Here is a 21782-nt window from a genome sequence, read left to right on the forward strand (position 1 = left end):
GCTGAACGCGCAATGTTCCTGTGGAGCCCTGCCTTCACACCAGCACAATCAACAGAATCTACCTGGTCTTTGGTCTTCTCAACGGACAGTCAGTGAATTCAGCATCACTTGTTGATCTTTTAGTGAATGTGTGCTCATAATTTGGGTATTTCCGGACCGCATGAAAAACAATCCTACAGATGAGCATTCCCGCCAGTCAAACTTTTAATACATTGAATGCCATGAAGGCAGTTCATGGCAATGTTAAGACATGTCCACTGGGAGAGTGAATCTCTCTTAATCTGGAGCATGGTTACTTCATCAGTCTGGGGGGGCTTTTTAAGTACCGTACTCTGACGACTAAGTCAGGTTCATAGTCTCAAAACCTGCATTATGACTGAGCTAAAAGAAGATTGCTGCATATTGTAAGGCCTTTTCTCGTCCTTGTATTCACACCTCTCTGAAGTTTCTGAGATGCTGAATATGATTGAAGAGGGTGATCATGACAATGTTTTAAAATGAAATGCACATGTGACTGACCTGCCACCTTTAGTTCCACTCCTGCCTCTTCATAGAAGGGTCCTGTATCATAGAAACATGTGTAGAGGCCACTATCAGAAGGTTGGACATCGTGTATTATCAAGGACACGCTGCCGGCTTCGATGCCATCTTTAATAAGGGTTGTCCTGCTTCTGTACTCTGCCATCTGCTTTTCAAAGCGGTCCTCTCTGTTCTGATACAAGTGGACAAGGTTCTGGTATTTGCTTTTAAACCACCTTATAGTCATGTTCTCGGCATTGATCTGGGGTGACAGGTGACATGGTAACACTGCATCTTCTCCTAAAAGGATGACCAGGGGCGGGTCCAGTCCAATGACCGAAAATCTCACTGAGAAAGAAAAAGAGAATATATATTGAATGACAAGAGAAGACACATGCAGCATGAAATATACAAGGTGTAAATTGGGGCATAATCTCCACAGCATTGCATTACCTACAAGAAATGGACCGGGTTAGAGATTCAACCGTGTATTAAAAGAGAGTACGGTATGGCCGCGTGGTTGGGATGTATGACGGTACAATGCGTGGTATTACCATGCGTACCGTTACAACGCAGGTTTTTCAACGCAAGTCGTTACAACGACTTGGGTTGGGGGGCGCTGGATAGTGAATAGTTTAATTTACTATTCCAACTCCAGTCCCCGTGGATAGTAGGGAAGGTGTTGGATAGTAAATTAAACTATTCCCTATCCTAGAGCGCCCCCCAGCGAAAGTCGTTGTAATGACTTTCGTTGTAAAACCTGCGTTGTAATGGTACTGTGTTGTTAGGGTTTCGTTGTAAAGGTTGTTCACCCGTGGTTGTGGTGGCAATGGAAGAGACAGACTAAGAGAATAATGGTGGAGGTATCGCATCACTCCTTAGAGTACCACAGAGGTCAGTCCTTTTAACTTAAGAGGGAGGAATCCTGTAGCTAAACTATGTCCTTGGTGGTTTAAGAAGAAACTAAGCAAGAGCCATGAGGAGATTGAGATACAATAAATAAGTGAGAGAGTGAAGAGGAAGCTGGAGAGGGTTCAAGAAGCCTACGATGCTAAATGGAAGGTCAGGGTACCCTCTTTTGCCATTGGGGACTGGGTGAGGGTGCGCAAACCAGGCTTTGTAACCAAAGGTGCACCTAGATTTGGCAAGGCCATGAGAATTATTGAGACATAAAACAAGAGTGTTGCTACCCATGATGGTAAAGTATGGAATGTGAGAAGACTAGCTAAATCTAAGAGAGAGATTGAGGTGCTCCCTGACCAGGATCAAGAAGAGCATTGGTGATGCTGATGAGTTATATGTGCAAAATTGTTGTTACTACATGCCATTGTTGGTGAGGCAAGATACTGCTTTAACTACTGAAGGTGGTGGCAGGGTGGTGGGTGAAAGTAGTAATTCAGATGTTTTAAGAGTTGTTGATTCTGTAGCATCACGTGTTCAATGTGATGCTCGGGGGAGATGTCCACCTGCTATATTAGGAGATTGTGTACAATCTTATATTTTATTTTATTGTTTTTTGTGTTTTTGTTTACAGGAGGGAAATGTGTTACATTCTCCTATCCAGGAGTGTGGAATTTAATCAAATATCTACTTACTTGTCCATGAGGCAGGTCGCTTCCTAAATTTACTTGTCCTGTAACAAAATCCACATGTCCCTTTGGTACAATGTAGCGCAGATACGACTTATTGCAGCAATCTCATTATATAAGAGCACTGATATAGCCTTTCTGATTATACCAGGGGTCATACCATAGTAGTGTTTAATACTTGCAATCCCCTTATGTTGCAACGTTTCCACAGATCTACATACTGGGGCGGAAGGTAGTGGTAAGCAATAGTTCCAGGGTTTGAATGCCCTTTTGAGTCGGTGCAAACCTACTAACTTGCATGTTTTTGTATTTTCAACAACTCTTCTCTAATCTTTTCCCATACTGGGAAATGTTGAAAATGTACTCCTGACAATGGCAGAAGTAAACCTTCTTCCAAAGGTAGGAAAAAAGTGATTGGAGGGCAAGTGAACTTGCAAACACTGGTACACAAAGTAGTTTTATTCAGTACCAGTAACTACTGGCAGTGTGTGCTTTTTTAGACCAATTTTGGTTGTTGCTTTTGCCAATGATTGTTAGAATGGTGAGGGCCTAGCAGCTCCCAAACCAAAAAGGTTTTACAAAAACCGTGCCAAAACAATTCACACACGGAGACCTGGTGATGGGGTCATGATATGTAGGCACAATCGTTGTGGATCCGACCGGGACTAGAGTAAACATGACAAAGCTGAAAAAAGCAGGGGCGGATGTGAAATGCCTAAAAAATTTCAGGCCTATATCTCAGCTGCCGTTCCTGACGAAGGTGGTTGAGCAACACGTACTCACCATCCTGTTGGAACATCTGGAAAGTAACAACTTATTTGAGCCAAACCAAGCCAGGTTCCGTGCGAATCACAGCACGGAACTCGTTATGTTGTCTATTTTGGATGATTTGAGGAACAGGGCAGATAAGAAAACTCCAAGTGCCCTGGTGCTGTTAGACCTCTCCGCGGCATTTGAAACCGTCTGTCATAAACAACTATTGTCGCGGATGATGGATTTCGGCATCGTGGGCACGGCACACGCCTGGTTCTCCTCCTTTCTCCAAGGGAGGTCTCAGAGAGTGCAGCTCGGTGACCTTCTTTCCACCACTACATCGATCACCTGCGGAGTGCCACAAGGGTCTGCCTTGTCGCCCCTACTCTTTCACATCTATTTACAACCCCTGATTAAACTGCTCAACCAGATGGACTGCCATGTATATAATTACGCGAATGACACCCAAATAGTGATCCAACTTGATCAGGGTCCGGGTGGCCTCGTAAGACTGCAGAACATCTTGAAGTACACAGCCAACTGGATGTCCAGAAATTCATTAAAAATCAATCCGGATAAGACCGAGGTACTGCCAATCACCATCACAGGGAACCCATGGATTGAGGATTTCTGGCCAAGAGAATTAGGGTCACCTCCGGAACCAGCAGCTGTGGTCAAGAGTTTAGGCATCCAGGTGGACGGCAGGTTGTCTATGCAAAAACAAGTGAGGGCGGTGGTAGGGACCTGTGTCGGCCTCCTCCGACAACTTAGAAAAGTGTCACCTTTGTTGTCCTTTTCCACCCTGAGGCGAGCGGTCTCCGCCACGATCCTGGCTAGGCTAGACTATGGCAACTCGCTATATATAGGACTGCCACAAAAATTACTGAACAAGTTGCAGGTTGTCATGAACAACGCTGCTAGGCTTATCTTTAAAAAGCCAAGGAATACCCATGCATCTACCCTTATGCAAGAACTGCACTGGCTGCCGGTTAAGCAAAGGGTGATGTTTAAAGGATTGTGCATTGTTCACAAAGCCCTGTATGGTAAGGCTCCAATGTACATGAAATCTGGCCTTATCCCCTATAGCCCAGCACGGACACTTCGATCTGCTGACGCCTCTCATCTTATTCAATCACGTTGTAGATTGGCCACAGTAGGTGGACGTGCCTCTTCATATTTGCTCCCAACAGCCTGGAATAAGCTGCCAATAGAACTACGGAAGGAAACGAATTTGTTGACCTTCCGAAAAAACTAAAAACAGTGCTTTTCCAGCAAGCATGGGGTGATTTGTAACTTTTTTTATGAACAGTTGTCCTCCACAGTATTTGATATCTGGACCCTGCTAAAGCGCTTAGAGACCCCTGGGTTATAACGCGCTATATAAATTGAAATAAATAAAATAAATAAATGGATGGCCGAACTTATGTAAATGTGATATGTGCATGCGGGGAGGGGAACTGACTAACCCCGAGCATTTTCAGCATTTCAGGGAGGGAGAGAGGCACTCAGGCTAGTTTGGGAGTGGGTAGTTCTAAATCCAGAGGCAGGGGGGCAGGGAGAAGGGGTGGGAAGGGGGGATGGGAAGAGGGGGGGTTCGTAGTTTATTGATTTATTGGTGTGGAATGTGGTGGTTTTACTTTGATGCGCATGGTGGCCATACTAAGAACAGAATCTCCGTTTGCACTGATCCGTGTACTTGGGAATTGTGTAATAAACAGCTACGGGGGGGATAGAGACCGAATACTTTCTGTACTAACTTGGAATGTCAATGGTGTGGGTGATAAGATTAAGAGAGGGATAGTGCAACAGTATTTAAAGCGGCATTCACCTGATGTAGTTTTGTTGCAAGAAACGCACCTTGTGGGACAGAAGACTAAGGCCCTCACCGGGTGGAGGTATAAACTCTTGGCTCATGCGGATTATACCACGGGATCGAGGGGAACGGCAATCCTGGTGAAGAATAATACACCTCTTATAGTTCACAAGACATGGGCAGACCCGGGGGTAAGGTTCGCAGGGGCAGAAGCTCAGTGGGATGGAAGGGATATTAAGATAATCTCAGTTTATTCACCACCCGCTCTGGGTAAGGAAGCATTGGAGGACCTTGGAAGTAAGCTGACGAGAATCCGAGAAGGCACATTAATCATGGCGGGGAACTATAATATGACATTAGATGACAAAATTGACCGCCACCCACCGAGGTCCAAAGCGAAATCAAACGGACTGATGGCAGGCTTTACGAAGGCATTGGGTTTGACTGATGTAGGTCGAGCGCTCCAACCCACTGACAAATTATTATCGTATTTCTCTAATGTGCACCAAAGTTTATTGCGTATTGACTATTTCCTTACACACTTGTCCGCGATAGGGAACTTTGCTCAGTACCGAGTTCTGCCCAGAGGTATATCGAATCACTCCCCAGTCTGGGTAGAATACACACACTGGGAATGGCAGGTACGCACCACCATTGTTATTAATCCATGGCTCCTACACATACTGGACATTAGGGAGGAACTCCGCACACAAACAGGAACTATGTCACCGAAAACGCAGTTCCTTGAATTGGAGCGGGAACATGCACAAGATCCCTCACCAGACACTAGTCATAGACTTTTATTGAAGCAAGACGAATACCGGATAAAAACTAGGGAACACATGATGGCTAAGTATCGCAACACCCTACACAGAATTTTCGAAACGGGAGATAAGGCAAGCAGGACACTAGCATTGTTGGAGAGGCGAGAACAGGGCACGAGGTGGGTACGCAAACTGACAAAGCCGGGGGTGAAATTGTGACACATCCACAGGCAATAGAGCAGGAATTTGCAGATCACCTGGAAAAGGTGTACTCCCCCTCTACCCACTACACGGCTGACGATTCACGTCAGATACTCGGGATAGTGACGTGCCGGTCCTCTCAGATGTGGAGAGAAAAACTTTAGATGCAGATCAATCGAATGAAGAAATTAGCAAGGCCTTAGGACAGATTAATTCAGGGAAAGCGATGGGGCCTAATGGCATACCGGTTGAGTTTTTAAAAGACACGGCCTCTTGAACTGTGCCACACTTAAGGGCCATGTATGAGGAAAGCCTTGAGGTGGGTAGGCTATCAGTGGATCAAGGGTTAGCCGCCATTGTAGTAATCCACAAGCCAGGTAAACCAGCAGATAGCTGTGGCTCCTATAGGCCGACCTCCCTGATTAATGTGGAGGCACAGGTATTGGTGAAAGTCCTGGCTAATATGCTGGTGACAGTTATTACATCACGGATCCACCCAGATCAATCTGGCTTTGTGCCAGGGAGGAATACGGCCATTAATATATGTCGCCTACAAAACGTGATGGCTTGTCGGCAATATATTGAGGAGGATGCGGCGGTGTTGTCCCTCGATGCCTCAATGGCATTCGACTCTATAGAATGGCCTTATTTGTTCGAAGTCCTGGAAAGGGTGAGATTGGGCCCTAAATGTATACCCTAGGTGAAGCTGCTATACACTGATGTGTTGGGACAGGTGAGGTTCAACAGCTACACGTCCCGGACAGTCCGGTTAAAAGAGGAACTAGACAGGGATGCCCGCTATCCCCGCTGATATTCTCCCTCCTGCTGGAGCCCCTTGCGGCATTGGTGCGCCGAGACGTGATGGTGCGAGGGTTACGATGGGCAGACGCTGTGGAAGATCGTATATCCTTGTATGCGGACGACATACTGTTGAATCTAGCCTCCCCGTACAAATCAATTTGTGTAGTGCTCAACATCTTCATGAATTTTGGCAAGTATTCTGGGTATGCGATCAACTGGCACAAGTCTGTATTGTTTATGCTGGGGGCCAGGTTCCCCTACTTCTGGCTGACTGGACCATAGTGGTGGCGGAGGAGGGGTTTCAATATTTGGGGGTCTTTGTCACTTCGGATTCGGCTCATTTTTACAGCTCTAATTTATCCCCCCCACTGGCTAGACTACACGTGGATGTGAAGCACTGGAGGTCCCTGCCTCTCTCACTGTTGGGTCATGCTGCACTCTTTAAAATGTTGGCCCTCCCTCGTTTCCTGTACATTCTCCATAATTGTCCCCACAGCGTCCTGTACTCGTATTTTAAAGCAGTTGAGGGTGAAATCCGCACGTTGCTGTGGGATGGGAAAGCCCCCAGGGTGGCACTGAAGAAACTGACAAAAGGCTGGAGGCATAGCGCTGCCTGACATGCAACTCTATTACTGGGCGGCACAATTGGTGACTATCAACCACTGGCTATATCACCCCCGATGACCCAGCATATGCTCTCAACCATTACCAAAATGATCGCTCTGGTTACCTAGGGGCCCTATACATCAGTGATAGGAAGAATAACAGGAAATTATTTGGACCTACCCAACATACTCTAGAAATATGGCGTATAGCAAATTCTCGTTTGGGTTGGACGGGCGTCCTCTCTAAGGTAACGCCACTATGGTATACACAGAAGATGGGCATGCTGTGCTATCATCCTGGGTTTGACAAGTGGGACCTCATAGGTGTCTCAGCAGTGAAGGAACTGGTTAAGAAGTGTTCTGTACTTAGATTTGGCGACCTTCAGAGCCAATATCACCTTGCTCAGGGAGAAATATACAGATATTTGCAAATAAGACACGCGATTCTGACGGCTTTTCCGTCTCTGAAAGACATTCCGGAGTCATTGCCACTGGAGGACCGGCTGTTAGATGGGCCTCTAAGCTCAAAAGCGATATCCCTCACATATAAAAAGTTAAGTAATAACTTGCTGGACACCTTTCCAAAGCTTCGGGAGCAGTGGCAGGATGACCTCGCCGGATAAGTCACGAGGATTGGCAATTGGCTCATATGTCCCCTCGCGAAGCGGCCATCACACTTAAATTCCGGCTAATACAGCTTAGGATACTTCACCGATCATACAAGACAGGGAGGACTTTGGCGAAAATAGGTTCTAGACCTGATGACCTCTGTTTGAGAGGGTGTGGACAGCAGGCCACCTTTTACCATACTCTGTGGAGCTGCCCAAAGATATGTGCCCTCTGGGAGGCAGCTTCAGGTCACATGCAGCCGGCCTTGAGAAAGGAGGTAGGTCTGATGCCGCAACTGGAACTGTTGAATATATGGGATGCAACTGATCTCACGAAAGTCGAACATCAATTCATAACACCTGTATACACGTTAGTTAAGCGGGAGCTGGCGAGAGGGTGGGGAGGAGCAATCCCGCCGCCCATTACCCTGTGGGCAAAAGAGCTAGATAGGTGCATGATGGCGGAGATGGAAGTCTTTGTAGCTAGGGGGTGCCCCAAAAAATGGGATTGGAAGTGGTCAATGTGGAATAAGTAATGTGGATGTCCTTGTGTGTCCCCTACGGTGGAAATGGAGATGCGTAGACGTACAGAAAGTGATGGCAATGTTTGATGTGTAACTTAAATTAATGTTTGTCCATGTACCGTATTGACTAATTTGAAAAGTGTTGTCTAACTATATATGTATGGCTGTAAATAAAACCAATAAACACATTTAATAAATAAAAAAAAACAATTCACACATTGACAAAACTAAAAAGCTGACCACCAATTTCAGACCGACTGGCTTTGCCAATGCTTGTTTATTTTTGTTTCCCATAATCCTATTGAAACTGGTACACTGATTTTCCATTATGAATATTTTTGGGAAATTCTAGCATGCATCAACACTTGTTACTAAATGATGCTGCAAAGAAATGGTACCTGACATCTTACAGTGGTTTAGCCAAATGTTTTGTTTCTGCATTCATTTTTTTATGAACATTTTATTTTGAAAGCAAAGAATCATCAATCCTGCTTTCAGGCTTCTGCAAATATTTGCATCAACTTTGAAAACGTGTGTACACATTTTTATACTTGAACCACTGTCAGTAGAGCAGTCGGAGCTTACAACATCTACTTAGAGCGCTCACCCTAATAACAAGCATTTGCAATGCAATAGGTCTCGCATTATTAAAGTTAGAGCTATTGGCATTGTAAATGGCAATGCCTTTTATTTATGTTTTTGTTTTTAAACATTTACACTCCTTTTACAAGAAGCATTAGTTCGGAAAGTTATTCAATCCTTGCCCTGTGAACACAAATGCTACAGGTAGTCAAACTATTTACTTGACTGGTAAAAGAGACTATGCAATGGCCGAACAATGCATAAGCTTTGAAGCAACTCGGATGCCCTTATAGGCAGCAGTAACACACTCAGACTACAAAGCGCATGCAGCTGAATAATGCAAAAGGGTGTGTGCTGATGTCCTTGTTTGTTTTCGAATGCACCCGTTATTGTTATGTTCGCATGTGATTTGTAACACACTCATCCCACAGCACGAATCAGAGTATAGATTATTAGTGACTGACAACAGATCTGCAGAGATTTGAATGGCTCGGCCCACATACTAATAATGTTCGGGAAGAGAAGCTTCGAGGTATGCATACCGCCTGATGTATGTGCACTCATGTCCCAGTCACATTCCCTGATGACATTCTACAGAGCCAACTCCCTCCTTCGCTTAGGTCGGTCGCCCTTCGCTGTCTGCCCCTAGCCCGCCCCTATCTGAGAGACCTGCAGAACAATTGACTTAGGCTGAGCCTTGTAGCCCCACAATGAGGGGGTCTTTACCTGGTCTATGGGCAGCTGCACGGCGTTGCTGAATGGCTGCAGGAGCGTGGACCCGGTGGTGGTCGCCCTAGCGCTTGGGAGCGCTTTATCTTGCCCCTAGCGCTTGAGATCGCTTTTCTGTGGTCCCTAGCGCTTCGTAGCGCCTTATTGCATGCAACGCTATTAAAAGGCCTAACTTTGTTAGAAAATGCCACATAAACATTGTACCACGCGCACACAAACACCAGTGCCTGCATACAACACACAGAGCCACGAAATATGAGACACATAGATAGACCTAGAGAAGAAATGATTTGCACTACAGCATTTGAGCACCCCCTTCCTCGAGTAGGTACGGTTTGCTCAATGTATATAATGTAATCATGGTGTGAGGGCAAAGACAGCGCTGAAGGCCTTACATGGACTGCCGTGTTGCAACAAGCATGAAATTTGGCAGACCGGCAATGGCTTCCGGCTCTTATCTGTCAACAACATTTGGGTAACTATGTAAACAAGGCAGGGCGCCCATGCGGTAGCTGCACACTGTCCTCCCATGCCGCATAGTCTGAGAAACTCTAGAATTGGGATTCCTCCTGTCAGAGGGTGTCGGCACCCCCAGTCCAGTCACGTGGGCGTGAGGCACTGTGACGCACTTTTAAAAGCGGCGCCAGCACGCCACCCTGCCCGCACGATTACACTGGACAGCAATGTGTATATTGTTTCGCACTGATTGGGAGTAGAGCGCTTAGAGGCGCATTAATGGACACCGTGAGCTACTTCAGCAAAATGTTACCACGAATTACAGAAAGATGAACATGGCGCTTTGACAGCTCTTCACATACAAGACGCTGCGAGGCCATACCAATATATGTGCTATACAAATAGGAGCAAAAAAGACATAACATCGCATGGCATCGCATCATAAATCCAGTGCAGTAAGCAACTGACAAGTTTCTTTCATTGACAAACCTATATATTCATACATTTCAGATGGCGGCAGAGCCAGGACGCTATTTAAGCACAATAGACTTTTAAAGAGAGGCCTGGAATAGGATGCCTTGTTTATCACGATTTTAGGTACCCGGGACAAAATCAGTTGAGCAACTTGGATTGCTTTCATTGTTAATATAGGGAAATTCTGTATCTGCTACTCAGTTAATAATTGCTTTTCATGAAGTTGCAGTGCTCTCGGAGCTGCTTAACAAATGCTACAAGTATCTGAACAGTACTGATTTCTGTTGGCATCAGTCGAGAGAACGACAAACGAATTACGATTGTATTTATACCTTGTACTCAACTCAGCGCAGCGTGTGCGTTAACCCACCGAGCTATCTCAGCATGCTTAGAGGTGTCCCCGCCCTCCCCCCCGACTTGTGGAGCACCTAAAGAGTTTGGCTCGGTTCGCGCCACAGGGGCTGCAATACGCCCTTGTTCCAAACTGGCCCCTGTGGTTCTGAAATGCGGTGACGCTGAAAGCAGTAGGGTGAGGCCAGTCTGCAAGGAATAGGTTAGTAGCTGTCTCCAAAACATACTACTGGCAGCCCCACCCTCCACCAAGCAACTCTCATCTGCTCAGCGCGGAAGGGGGGGGGCTGCTGCACCTCACTTCAAGGGCGAGCTCGCGCTGCTGTTGCCTCGCGCAAAACATCACTGGATCCCGTATACGACTATTGATACCAGTGTCATACTCAACGTGTGATCCTCGTCAAACAACATACGCATCGCATCTTAGGAAGTACAGGCACCCCTCTCTGGCAGTAATTCCTTGGCCAGGCAGGCACAGCCATCTATCTACCTGCCCTTCCTAAAAGTACTATTTGCTCACGAGGAAGGGAAGCCCATCCCTCGTAGGCTTTTAGGATCCAAGAAGAATTATATAACTCCCCTCTCCCCGTTGATCCACATGGTTTCCATGACAAAGGCGGTGCCCGCCCGCATCTGTGAACTTTCAAAGTCAGCAGGTGAAGTTCCTGAAGTTTTATCAATGTGCCCCTTTGTAGTGAACGCACGTGCATTCTTCTACGCAGCCTCCTCCGTGCGACGTCCAGCACCGCGGGCATGGGGGTTCCCTTATCAGGAGAGTATGACCCTCCCGTGGACCTACAGCAGGCTTGTCCGCCAAGCTCCTGTTCTGCTCGATTTTCCCGGCCCTCTTTTGAGGAAAGGTGATTGAAGGTGACTTCAGTCTCTTATCATTTCAGTGCAATGGTTAGAGTAGTGAATAGAGCCTATTTACAAGGCACTTTGATATAATTCTGTATTCTCCTCCTTAGATTAGGGCTTATACACATAGGCTAGGGGATAGATTCGTTAGTATTAGGGATAATCCGTCCTTCAGTTAGGGTATTATTATACTTTCCATGGAGTTATGCTGAATTCGGGCCTGGTAGGCCTCAAACGGGAGAGACTCCATCTTTCTTTCTGCTCCGGTAGCTTGGGATGCTTCTAGGTCAAGTGTAATGTTTTAGTTATGAGGTGTTGTTCGCTTGGAGAGAACCGGTTCAGGCCGGCCCTTGTCGAAGGATTGTATTTTTCTTCATGCCGAAGACACAACATCAGGCCGGCCGGCTGGGAACGTGTCCTTGGTACGGGGAGGTACAAGAATTTGGTGGGCGGCAGGTTACTGGCCGGAATTTTCCATGAAGAAACACGCTTCTATATTAGTGAAAGCCAGAGACAGTTGTGGAGTTAGTCCATAGGCGGCATCTAGCCGTTAGCAGCAAAGCTATTACTTATTCCAGGGAAGACAGGCGCCATTCCAAAGGCGGAGAAGAATCAAGAAACAGATACTCTCTTAGCAGAACAGCCAGAGAAAAGAGAGTAGCCGATGAGAGGGAGGTTCCAGTGACTTGGAGAAGGGTGAAGGGAACAGCACATAGCGGTGCAGCCGTGTACCCGTGATTGCGGAGGTGTGACTTCAAGACGAGCCAAGGCACAGATGAGAAGGGAACCTAGATGACTGCTGAGTGCAGACTTCATATTAATAAGGTGATGTCGACCCTTTCTTATTAGAGTGTACAACCTAATCTTTCACTTCTCTTTGCAGGTTATTTGTTGTAGTATGGTGTTATATGATTGTTTATTGTAATGAGAAATAAAGTACCCCAGTTCTTAGTGAACCGACATGTGCTGCGTATTCTTGTATGAGAGGGTAACCTGTTCTTCTAGTCAGATGCTGCTATGTGAACAGATGCTAACCCTGATCAGGTAAGTGGTAACTGAATAAGGGAGAGAGGAGCCCCTTGAATTAGAGAATAAGTTGTACATTATCCAAATTGGCAACCGTTGTGTGATCGGTAATACTGTAATTCTATACCCCTGATGAATAGTGAGACTGATCCCTTTATGTAATGGTAATCATAGGATAAACTGCCGTCTGGGTAGAGAGGTCTGGGTTCGTATGGGACCGCGAGGCCGCCGATTCTGATTCTGCCGTCTGGGTAGAGAGGTCTGGGTTCGTATGGGACCTTGAGGCCGCCGATTCTGATACTGCCGTCTGGGTAGAGATGTCTGGGTTCGTATGGGACCGCGAGGCCGCCGATTCTGATACTGCCGTCTGGGTAGAGAGGTCTGGGTTCGTATGGGACCGCGAGGCCGCCGATTCTGATACTGCCGTCTGGGTAGAGAGGTCTGGGTTCGTATGGGACCGCGAGGCCGCCGATTCTGATACTGCCGTCTGGGTAGAGAGGTCTGGGTTCGTATGGGACCGCGAGGCCGCCGATTCTGATACTGCCGTCTGGGTAGAGAGGTCTGGGTTCGTGTGGGACCGCGAGGCCGCCGATTCTGATACTGCCGTCTGGGTAGAGAGGTCTGGGTTCGTATGGGACCGCGAGGCCGCCGATTCTGATACTGCCGTCTGGGTAGAGAGGTCTGGGTTCGTATGGGACCGCGAGGCCGCCGATTCTGATACTGCCGTCTGGGTAGAGAGGTCTGGGTTCGTATGGGACCGCGAGGCCGCCGATTTCGATACTGCCGTCTGGGTAGAGAGGTCTGGGTTCGTATGGGACCGCGAGGCCGCCGATTCTGATACTGCCGTCTGGGTAGAGAGGTCTGGGTTCGTATGGGACCGCGAGGCCGCCAATTGCTGATATTATAGGAGGTACATGGTATGCATCTTAGGAATTCCCTGTCCTTAGGTGGTAGATGTATGTTGTTACCTGTTGTAAATAGGTCCTAGGGAGGGGGAGATGGTAACGTTCTGGCTGAGTTAGTAATGCTCTGATGAGCTGGTCCTATCTAATCTGAGAAACCAGGCAGAACATTTGGCGTCACGAACCGTTTACGAAACCTGTGTGCGTGGTGGTTGTTTTTGAGTTTGTACTCGGCGCGTACGTGGTTTCATTTGTATATTATTTGTATATAATTGTGTGTATAGTTTTTGTTTTGTCAGGATGTTTTTGAGAAAGTCGAAATCTGTTTTTAAGTTGCCTGTTGATATTCCCGGCTGGGATTCAACGCCTTATGAGGCCTTGGCCCGCGAGTGGGCTGATTCTACTGGTTTGAGTGAAAATTGGAATTCTTGTCTGGAGTTGGCGGAGCCGGCTGCTGTGATTTCCTGTTTGCAGAAGGCGCCAGTAGCGAAGGGTGAGGAGCTTCCTATTTTAGGGCGCAGAGGTTGGATTGTTTTGTCTGCGTACAGGCTTGTACATGAGAGGTTGTTGAAATTGCAGACGGAGCATGTGGAAATGGAACGGAAGTTTGTTGAAATTCAAAATGCTCATACTTTGTTGCGGTGTCAAAATAAATTGCTTGCCGACAAACTTGAAACGTATCAGACTATCGCTGAAAGGGCGGCTGTTCGGATTGCACGATATAAATACAAGAATCGTCGTGGTCGCGTTTCTAAACGGAAAGTGCGACTGGTCGTGGCGAAAGCCGGACTGGATTGGAATCCTGATGAATGGGATGGTAATATCTGGAATTCGAGTGATTCTCGTTCCTCGGATGAGGAGTCTAATAATCGCGAGTCTTCTCGCTCCGGACAGGCTTTTAAATCTGCTTCTTGTGCTAAAGATGTTGAGTCCCGCGACTACGATCGCTCTTTGCATTGTGTTGATACTTCTCATACAGATTGTTCCCCTAAGTTTACTGATCGGGCTCCTTGTGATGCTCTTCCTGCGGTCTCTGTACATCCTGTTTTTCGTAGGAAGTTGCAGCAGGCTCCCGGTAATCCGAATGGTATTCCTTTGGACTCTTTGGAGGATTTTACTCAACAGGAAATTCGTGATATTTTGCAGCGATTTCGACAGCGAGCAGGTGAGACCTTGCTTACGTGGATGGTGCGCCTTTATGAACTGGGCGCTGCTGGCATTATGTTGGATGCTGGCGATTCTTTGAAATGTTGTTCCTTGAGTTCGGATTCTACTGTTCAAGATCATTTTCGTAATTATAATGGTGCTGGTCAAATCAGTTTGCTTCAGTTGGCGACTGAGGGTTGTAATCAAAAGTACCCTACTGAATCTGACTGGCCTGTGAATGACAAGCCGTGGTATACATTGCGCGATGCTGCACAACGTCTCAAAGAGGAGGTGATGAAAACTGCGATTTTTCTGAGTACTGCTGACAGATTGCTTGATGGTTTGTTGACGTCTTCTGTGCGGAATCGTATTATTCGTTCTTCCCCGGTTGCTTATAAGCAAGTCATGATGACTTTATTGATCAATCAGACTGGTAACGCGTTGTCTATGGTACTGGAATCTGTACGCCAGCTCGGTGAGTTGGGTGATTGGTTTAAACCTGAACGACAGTCCCGGTCGGACACTCGTACTCCTGGAGACAATAAGCTTACTAGACGTGACATGTTTCTTGCACTTTTGGCTGATGGTGTGAGGAAGGAGGATATTGATGGTGAAACTACTTCTCGTTTGTGGGACTTGTTTCGCAAACGCGGTTTAGACCGAAAGGAGGGTGCCCGGCGTGTGCGGACAAATGAGTTCAATCGTGATTATTCTGATGACAGCGGTGATGACAACCGTCGTGTGCGTTCTGATCGTCGTGATGATCGACGATATGTACGTGATGCGTCCCCTCGACGTGGAAGAGAGAGAGAGCGAGAGGGGGAAAGAGAAAGGGGGAGAGATGATTATGTTAACAGCAGACGTAGAGATGAAAGGGATCAGTCCCCTGAGTTGAGGAGGAGGGAGGATCGACACAGATTTTCCGATCGAAATTCGCGGTACAATACAGAGGACAGGAATCCATTTCGTAATGGAGATGGATATGAACATGATATATTGATACCTGAGAAACGTGAGAACATTTATCCTGATTTGTCCTGGCTGACAGAACGCAGTAAAAATTACTAGGAAGTAGGTCAAGCTCCCGTACACAGATGGGCTCACCGAGATAATAGACCCTATGTAGATATTGACATTTTTTGGAGACATCGTAATATCCAAAGGGCCCGAGCATTGGTAGATACAGGAGCGGAGGCCACTCTTATTCATGGAAAATCAAAGAAATTTAAAGGCCAATTTTTTACAATTACTGGTTTAGGTGGAAAGGAAACTCCCGCAGTACAAACTACAGTTGAAATGAGAAAAGGCAGAATTCCTAGAAAAGAATATTCTGTATTAGTCGTGCCACTCTTAGAGTACATAATTGGAATTGACATTCTGAAAGGAATGACTTTGCATTTGGATGATGGATGTTATCAATTTGGAACTAAACATTATATATCATCCAGACCCGTACGGGTTGGTCGTTTAAGAATGCCCCCCATAAAGATTCCCCAGGCGACAAAAGTGGTTTGCCAGAAGCAGTATCGTATTCCAGGTGGTCATGAAGAGATTAGTACCACTATTCAGGATTTGGTGGATGCAGGAGTTATAACTTCGGTTACTTCTGCTTGGAATAATCCCGTTTGGCCCGTGCGTAAGAGTGATAATTCTTGGCGCATGACTGTTGATTATCGAGAATTGAATAGGTACACACCCTCTTTGACTGTTGCAGTACCGGATATTATTACTTTAATTGAAAGAATCAAAAGCATCCAGGTACATGGTATGCGTCCATTGATATTGCTAATGCTTTCTTTTCAATCCCGATTGCCCCCGAATGCCAGGAACAATTCAGTTTTACATGGAACGGACGTCAAATGACGTTTAGAAGTCTTCCTCAGGGCTATGTGCATAGTCCTACGATATGTCACCGGTTGGTGGCAGAGCATTTGGCTGAGGTACCTGTACATTCGAGAATTCAGATATGTCATTATATTGATGATGTTCTGATTCAAGGTGAAACACAAGATGAAGTTCAGACCCAATTAGATAAAATCCTTGAGTGTCTGCGTGAGAAAGGTTGGGAAATCAACCCGGATAAGTTAAAAGGTCCATCCCAGACTGTAAAATTTTTGGGCATTAATTGGCATGAAGGTCACCGAGAAGTGATCCCACAGGTAAAACAGAAGATTCTTGAGTTTGCAGTTCCGAGGAGTTGGAAAGAAGCCCAAAGCTTCATTGGCTTGTTTGGTTTTTGGCGCCAGCATATTCCACATTTGAGTCAAATATTGGCCCCTTTGTATCGTGTCACTCGTAAAAAGAATGCCTTTGAATGGGGTAAACCACAGCAAGATGCGTTTAGTTTGGCAAAATAAGCGATTCAGTATGCCTTGGATTTATGGCCTGTGTGCGATGGTGATGTGGATTTGAATGTGTCTGTACAAGGCCTTTATGCAAATTGGAGTTTGTGGCAGAAACAAGGAAAAAGTAAAGTACCGTTAGGTTTTTGGACCAAAAAGTTACCTGATGCTGGTGAGCGTTATACACCTTTTGAGAAACAGTTGCTTGCATGTTACTGGGCTCTGGTGGATACCGAGCAATTAACTTTGGGACATGATGTGGTGCTGCGACCTGAAATTCCTATCATGCAGTGGGTTTTGAGTTCGCCGAAAACTCACCGAATTGGACACGCTCAGGAGGCGAGTGTGATTAAGTGGAAATGGTACATACAAGACAGGGCACGTGTGGGACCAAAGGGAGTTGCATCCTTGCATGAGCAGGTGGCGCGGGCACCATCGGTTGAGACAGGGAGTGAATGCTAAGTACCTTTAGTACAGGAATCCCCTGTTAAGTGGGGTAAACCATTTGATGATCTGTCCGCAGAGGACAGAAACCATGTTTGGTTTACGGATGGTTCGGCAAGGTTCATAGGTACAAAACGACATTGGAAGGCAGTGTCCTATAATCCGATCACACAAAAATTGCTGAGTACAACTGGTGAGGGAAAGAGTAGCCAATTCGCTGAGCTTTATGCTGTGTATCAAGTTCTGAAACAAGAGTTACCTGGCACATGTAATATTTTTACTGATTCCTGGTCTACTGCCAATGGATTGGCAGTTTGGTTACCGACTTGGCATTCCCATAATTGGGAATTGCATTCAAAAGAACTGTGGGGAAAAGAATTATGGCAAGAGATTTGGGAAATGCTCCCGCAAAGTACTGTTACAATCTTTCATGTGGATGCTCATACCCCAATAGACTCCCTTGACAAATTCTTTCATAATATTGCAGATGAAAAATCTAAAATTGCTGAGGCACTGGTGGACATGCAGGATTCTGATATGGAAGGATTGGCGAAATGGGCCCACCAGAAAGCAGGACATTATGGAGCGAAAGCCACTAGCAGGTGGGCCGCTGATCGAGGAATTTATATTCCTTTAGATTTAATCAAAGACATTATTTTGCATTGTCCCATTTGTCAGCATGCTAGACAGCGGAAAGTGCCTCAAATTGTTAAAGGTCATTTACATCGCGGAAAATTGCCCGCTCAAATTTGGCAAATTGATTATATTGGTCCACTTCCTATGAGTAAAAATTGTCAATACATTTGCACCATTGTTGATACATACAGTGGTCTGTTAGTGGCCTTCCCCTGTAAACAAGCTACCCAAGTGAATACCATTAAAACATTGGAATTGATTATGCTTTATTATGGTGTCCCATTCCAAATTCAATCTGATAATGCATCCCATTTTCGTGGAAGATTGGTGCATCAATTTTGTGTGGAAAATAATATTGAATGGGTGTTTCATATACCTTATTATCCGCAGGCCTCGGGCCTGATTGAAAGATTGAACGGTTTGCTGAAAAATCAACTGCGTAAATTGACCGATGACAGATATAAGAATTGGAGGGATTATTTGTTCCAGGCACTGTTAATTTTGAATAATCGTCCCTTTCTAAATGCTGAATCTCCATTGATGCGTTTGTTTCCTCCGAATGTTGATGCAAAGCCCAATTCTATTGGTGACACTGTGATGTATTGGGAAATTACCACCGGAGCACTGGCTCCATGCAGAGCGACCCCGGGGTCGGCAGGTCTAGACCTGCATGCCATGAATGATACTATTATAAAAAGTAAAGATCGAGTCATCATTGAAACCGGTGTTGGTGTCTGTATACCCACTGGAAATTTTGGATTAATCGCCCCTAGATCGGGGCTGGCTGTAAAAGGTGTTCAAGTACTCGGAGGAGTCATTGACAGTGACTATCAGGGAGAGATTAAGGTGCTCCTGCTGAATAGCAGTGAGGTTGATTTACCGATACATAAAACTGACCGAATTGCTCAATTGTTGATAATGCCTGTTTTCAGTGGTGAGATCACAAAAGGCACTGCCCCAACGTTGCTAACTGTACGAGGACAAAAAGGATTTGGTTCCACGGATAATCCTGGAGCTAGAGTTTGGGTGCAATCGCCTAAGAATCCCCCTGAACAAGCTGAGATTATTGCAACCGGTCATGATAATACTGTTCTAGTCATGAGACCAGGGAAAGATAGCTGGGAAGCTGTCCCGGCTGACAAATGTTACCTACGAGAATGAATAATGCCTGTATTTGATTTTCTTTCAGATCATTCTCTGGACTGTTGCTGCAGGATGTGTCGGCGTTGGACTCCTTTTGGACTGCTACGACGGGAGAGGAGGGAACCCATCGACCCGGGCTGATCTGAGAACCCGAGTACCGCGTTCCTTTGCTGCGTGGGATTCGTCATCGAACTTTTGGACTACTTTAGCCAAGCGAGTGACTAAAGCCCCTCATTTTTGTTTAACACCGATGCGTTCGGTGACTGACATTCTAGCAACTTGTTTAGTTGCTGTCCCTGCTTCCTTAGAGACTTTGGCCCATATTTTCAATATATCAAAGGCCCGTCCTAATGTCCTTTTGGGAGATTTTGCTACACATGAATATTGCCCTTTATGTATTGTGCTGTCAGATCCGACACCCCCGATCCAGTCCCAGATAATCACTTATAATATCACGCAGGGTGATTTATGTTTTTTCCTTACTTGCGATCCCAGTGCTATTTCTGAATGTGTGCGTTTAAAATTGAAAGGTACTACTTCATTTACAGCTCATGAACGAACTTTGTGCTTCCGAAGATCACCGAAATTATGTACTTCTGTTCAAAATAATATGACTTGTAGGAGTTTAGTGGTTACCCCCAGTCATTATCGTACAATGTTGCTACCTTCTGGATGGCTTTTCTCTTGTGGTAATACATCCTGGCCATATATTCCCGCGAACATTTCCGGAGGCCCTTGTGCCATTACCAGACTGAGCTTGTTGATGTTTTCATCGCATCCTAATGCCAATTCTCGTGTGATCCGAGATACTGTGATGTTACAGGAGGACTGTGATTCGTCTATGCATTTATATTCCAAATCTGAATACCTTAGTTTAGCTATCTCAATTGTTGGTGTTCCTGCCTTGGCGGTCTATAATGCCAAGTCTATTGGGAAAATGGCCTGCTGGATGGTGAAATCCATTAATCATACTTCTACAATCCTGTCTGACATGCTATTAGACGCCCAGGGTGAACGTAGAGCTATCTTGCAAAACCGGGCGGCTATTGATTATCTTTTGCTTAAACATGGACATGATTGTTCTGATTTTGAGGGTCTTTGTTGTTTTAACCTGTCTGACCATACGAAATCCATTCAGGCTCATATTGACAAACTTCATGACTTGACGGAAGAAGTTAGAAAACACATTGACCAGGGCTGGTTTGACTGGCTCTTTAATTGGTTACCTGATTTACATATGTTACGTCGAATATTAGGGGGTTTTCTGATTACTATTGGCATCTTGATAGCTACCTGTTGCTTTATTCAGTGTATTCCTTCTCTACTTCAATACTGCAAACTTGGTACTAGACATAGATCAGTTAGTTTTGTTTCCTATTATTCTTCCACAGAGGTTAGTTCTGTTTGATGAATGTATAATAGACTGAAGTCAAGGGTGAAATGTTCTGCTCGATTTTCCCGGCCCTCTTTTGAGGAAAGGTGATTGAAGGTGACTTCAGTCTCTTATCATTCCAGTGCGAGGGCTAGAGTAGTGAATAGAGCCTATTCACAAGGCACTTTGATATAATTCTGTATTCTCCTCCTTAGATTAGGGTTTATACACATAGGCTAGGGGATAGATTCGTTAGTATTAGGGATAATCCGTCCTTCAGTTAGGGTATTATTATACTTTCCATGGAGTTATGCTGAATTCGGGCCTGGTAGGCCTCAAACGGGAGAGACTCCATCTTTCTTTCTGCTCCGGTAGCTTGGGATGCTTCTAGGTCAAGTGTAATGTTTTAGTTATGAGGTGTTGTTCGCTTGGAGAGAACTGGTTCAGGCCGGCCCTTGTTGAAGGATTGTATTTTTCTTCATGCCGAAGACACAACATCAGGCCGGCCGGCTGGGAACGTGTCCTTGGTACGGGGAGGTACAAGAATTTGGTGGGCGGCAGGTTACTGGCCGGAATTTTCCATGAAGAAACACGCTTCTATATTAGTGAAAGCCCGAGACAGTTGTGGAGTTAGTCCGTAGGCGGCATCTAGCCGTTAGCAGCAAAGCTATTACTTATTCCAGGAAAGACAGGCGCCATTCCAAAGGCGAATCAAGAAACAGATACTCTCTTAGCAGAACAGCCAGAGAAAAGAGAGTAGCCGATGAGAGGGAGGTTCCAGTAACTTGGAGAAGGGTGAAGGGAACAGCGCATAGCGGTGCAGCCGTGTACCCGTGATTGCGGAGGTGTGACTTCAAGACGAGCCAAGGCACAGACGAGAAGGGAACCTAGATGACTGCTGAGTGCAGACTTCATATTAATAAGGTGATGTCGACCCTTTCTTATTAGAGTGTGCAACCTAATCTTTCACTTCTCTTTGCAGGTTATGTGTTGTAGTGTGGTGTTATATGATTGTTTATTGTAATGAGAAATAAAGTACCCCAGTTCTTAGTGAACCGACATGTGCTGCGTATTCTTGTATGAGAGTGTAACCTGTTCTTCTAGTCAGATGCTGCTATGTGAACAGATGCTAACCCTGATCAGG

The 21782-nt window shown here is 45.8% G+C and overlaps 1 protein-coding gene across 3 annotated transcripts in view; it reads right to left on the reverse strand.

Moving 5' to 3' along the window:
* The window catches only part of LOC144808036 (butyrophilin subfamily 1 member A1-like), a 193333-nt gene that overhangs the window by 142474 nt on the left and 29077 nt on the right, over positions 1–21782 (reverse strand). For all 3 annotated transcript variants that reach the window (XR_013606715.1, XM_078673613.1, XM_078673598.1), the window contains exon 3: positions 520–867. Coding sequence is in view for 2 of the 3 variants with exons in the window: in XM_078673613.1 (XP_078529739.1) it covers positions 520–867 (348 nt within the window). In the remaining variant the exon portion in view is untranslated. The remainder of the gene's footprint in view (positions 1–519; positions 868–21782) is intronic.

Source organism: Lissotriton helveticus, chromosome 1_1 (assembly GCF_964261635.1).
Source record: "Lissotriton helveticus chromosome 1_1, aLisHel1.1, whole genome shotgun sequence".
Lineage (NCBI taxonomy): Eukaryota > Metazoa > Chordata > Amphibia > Caudata > Salamandridae > Lissotriton > Lissotriton helveticus.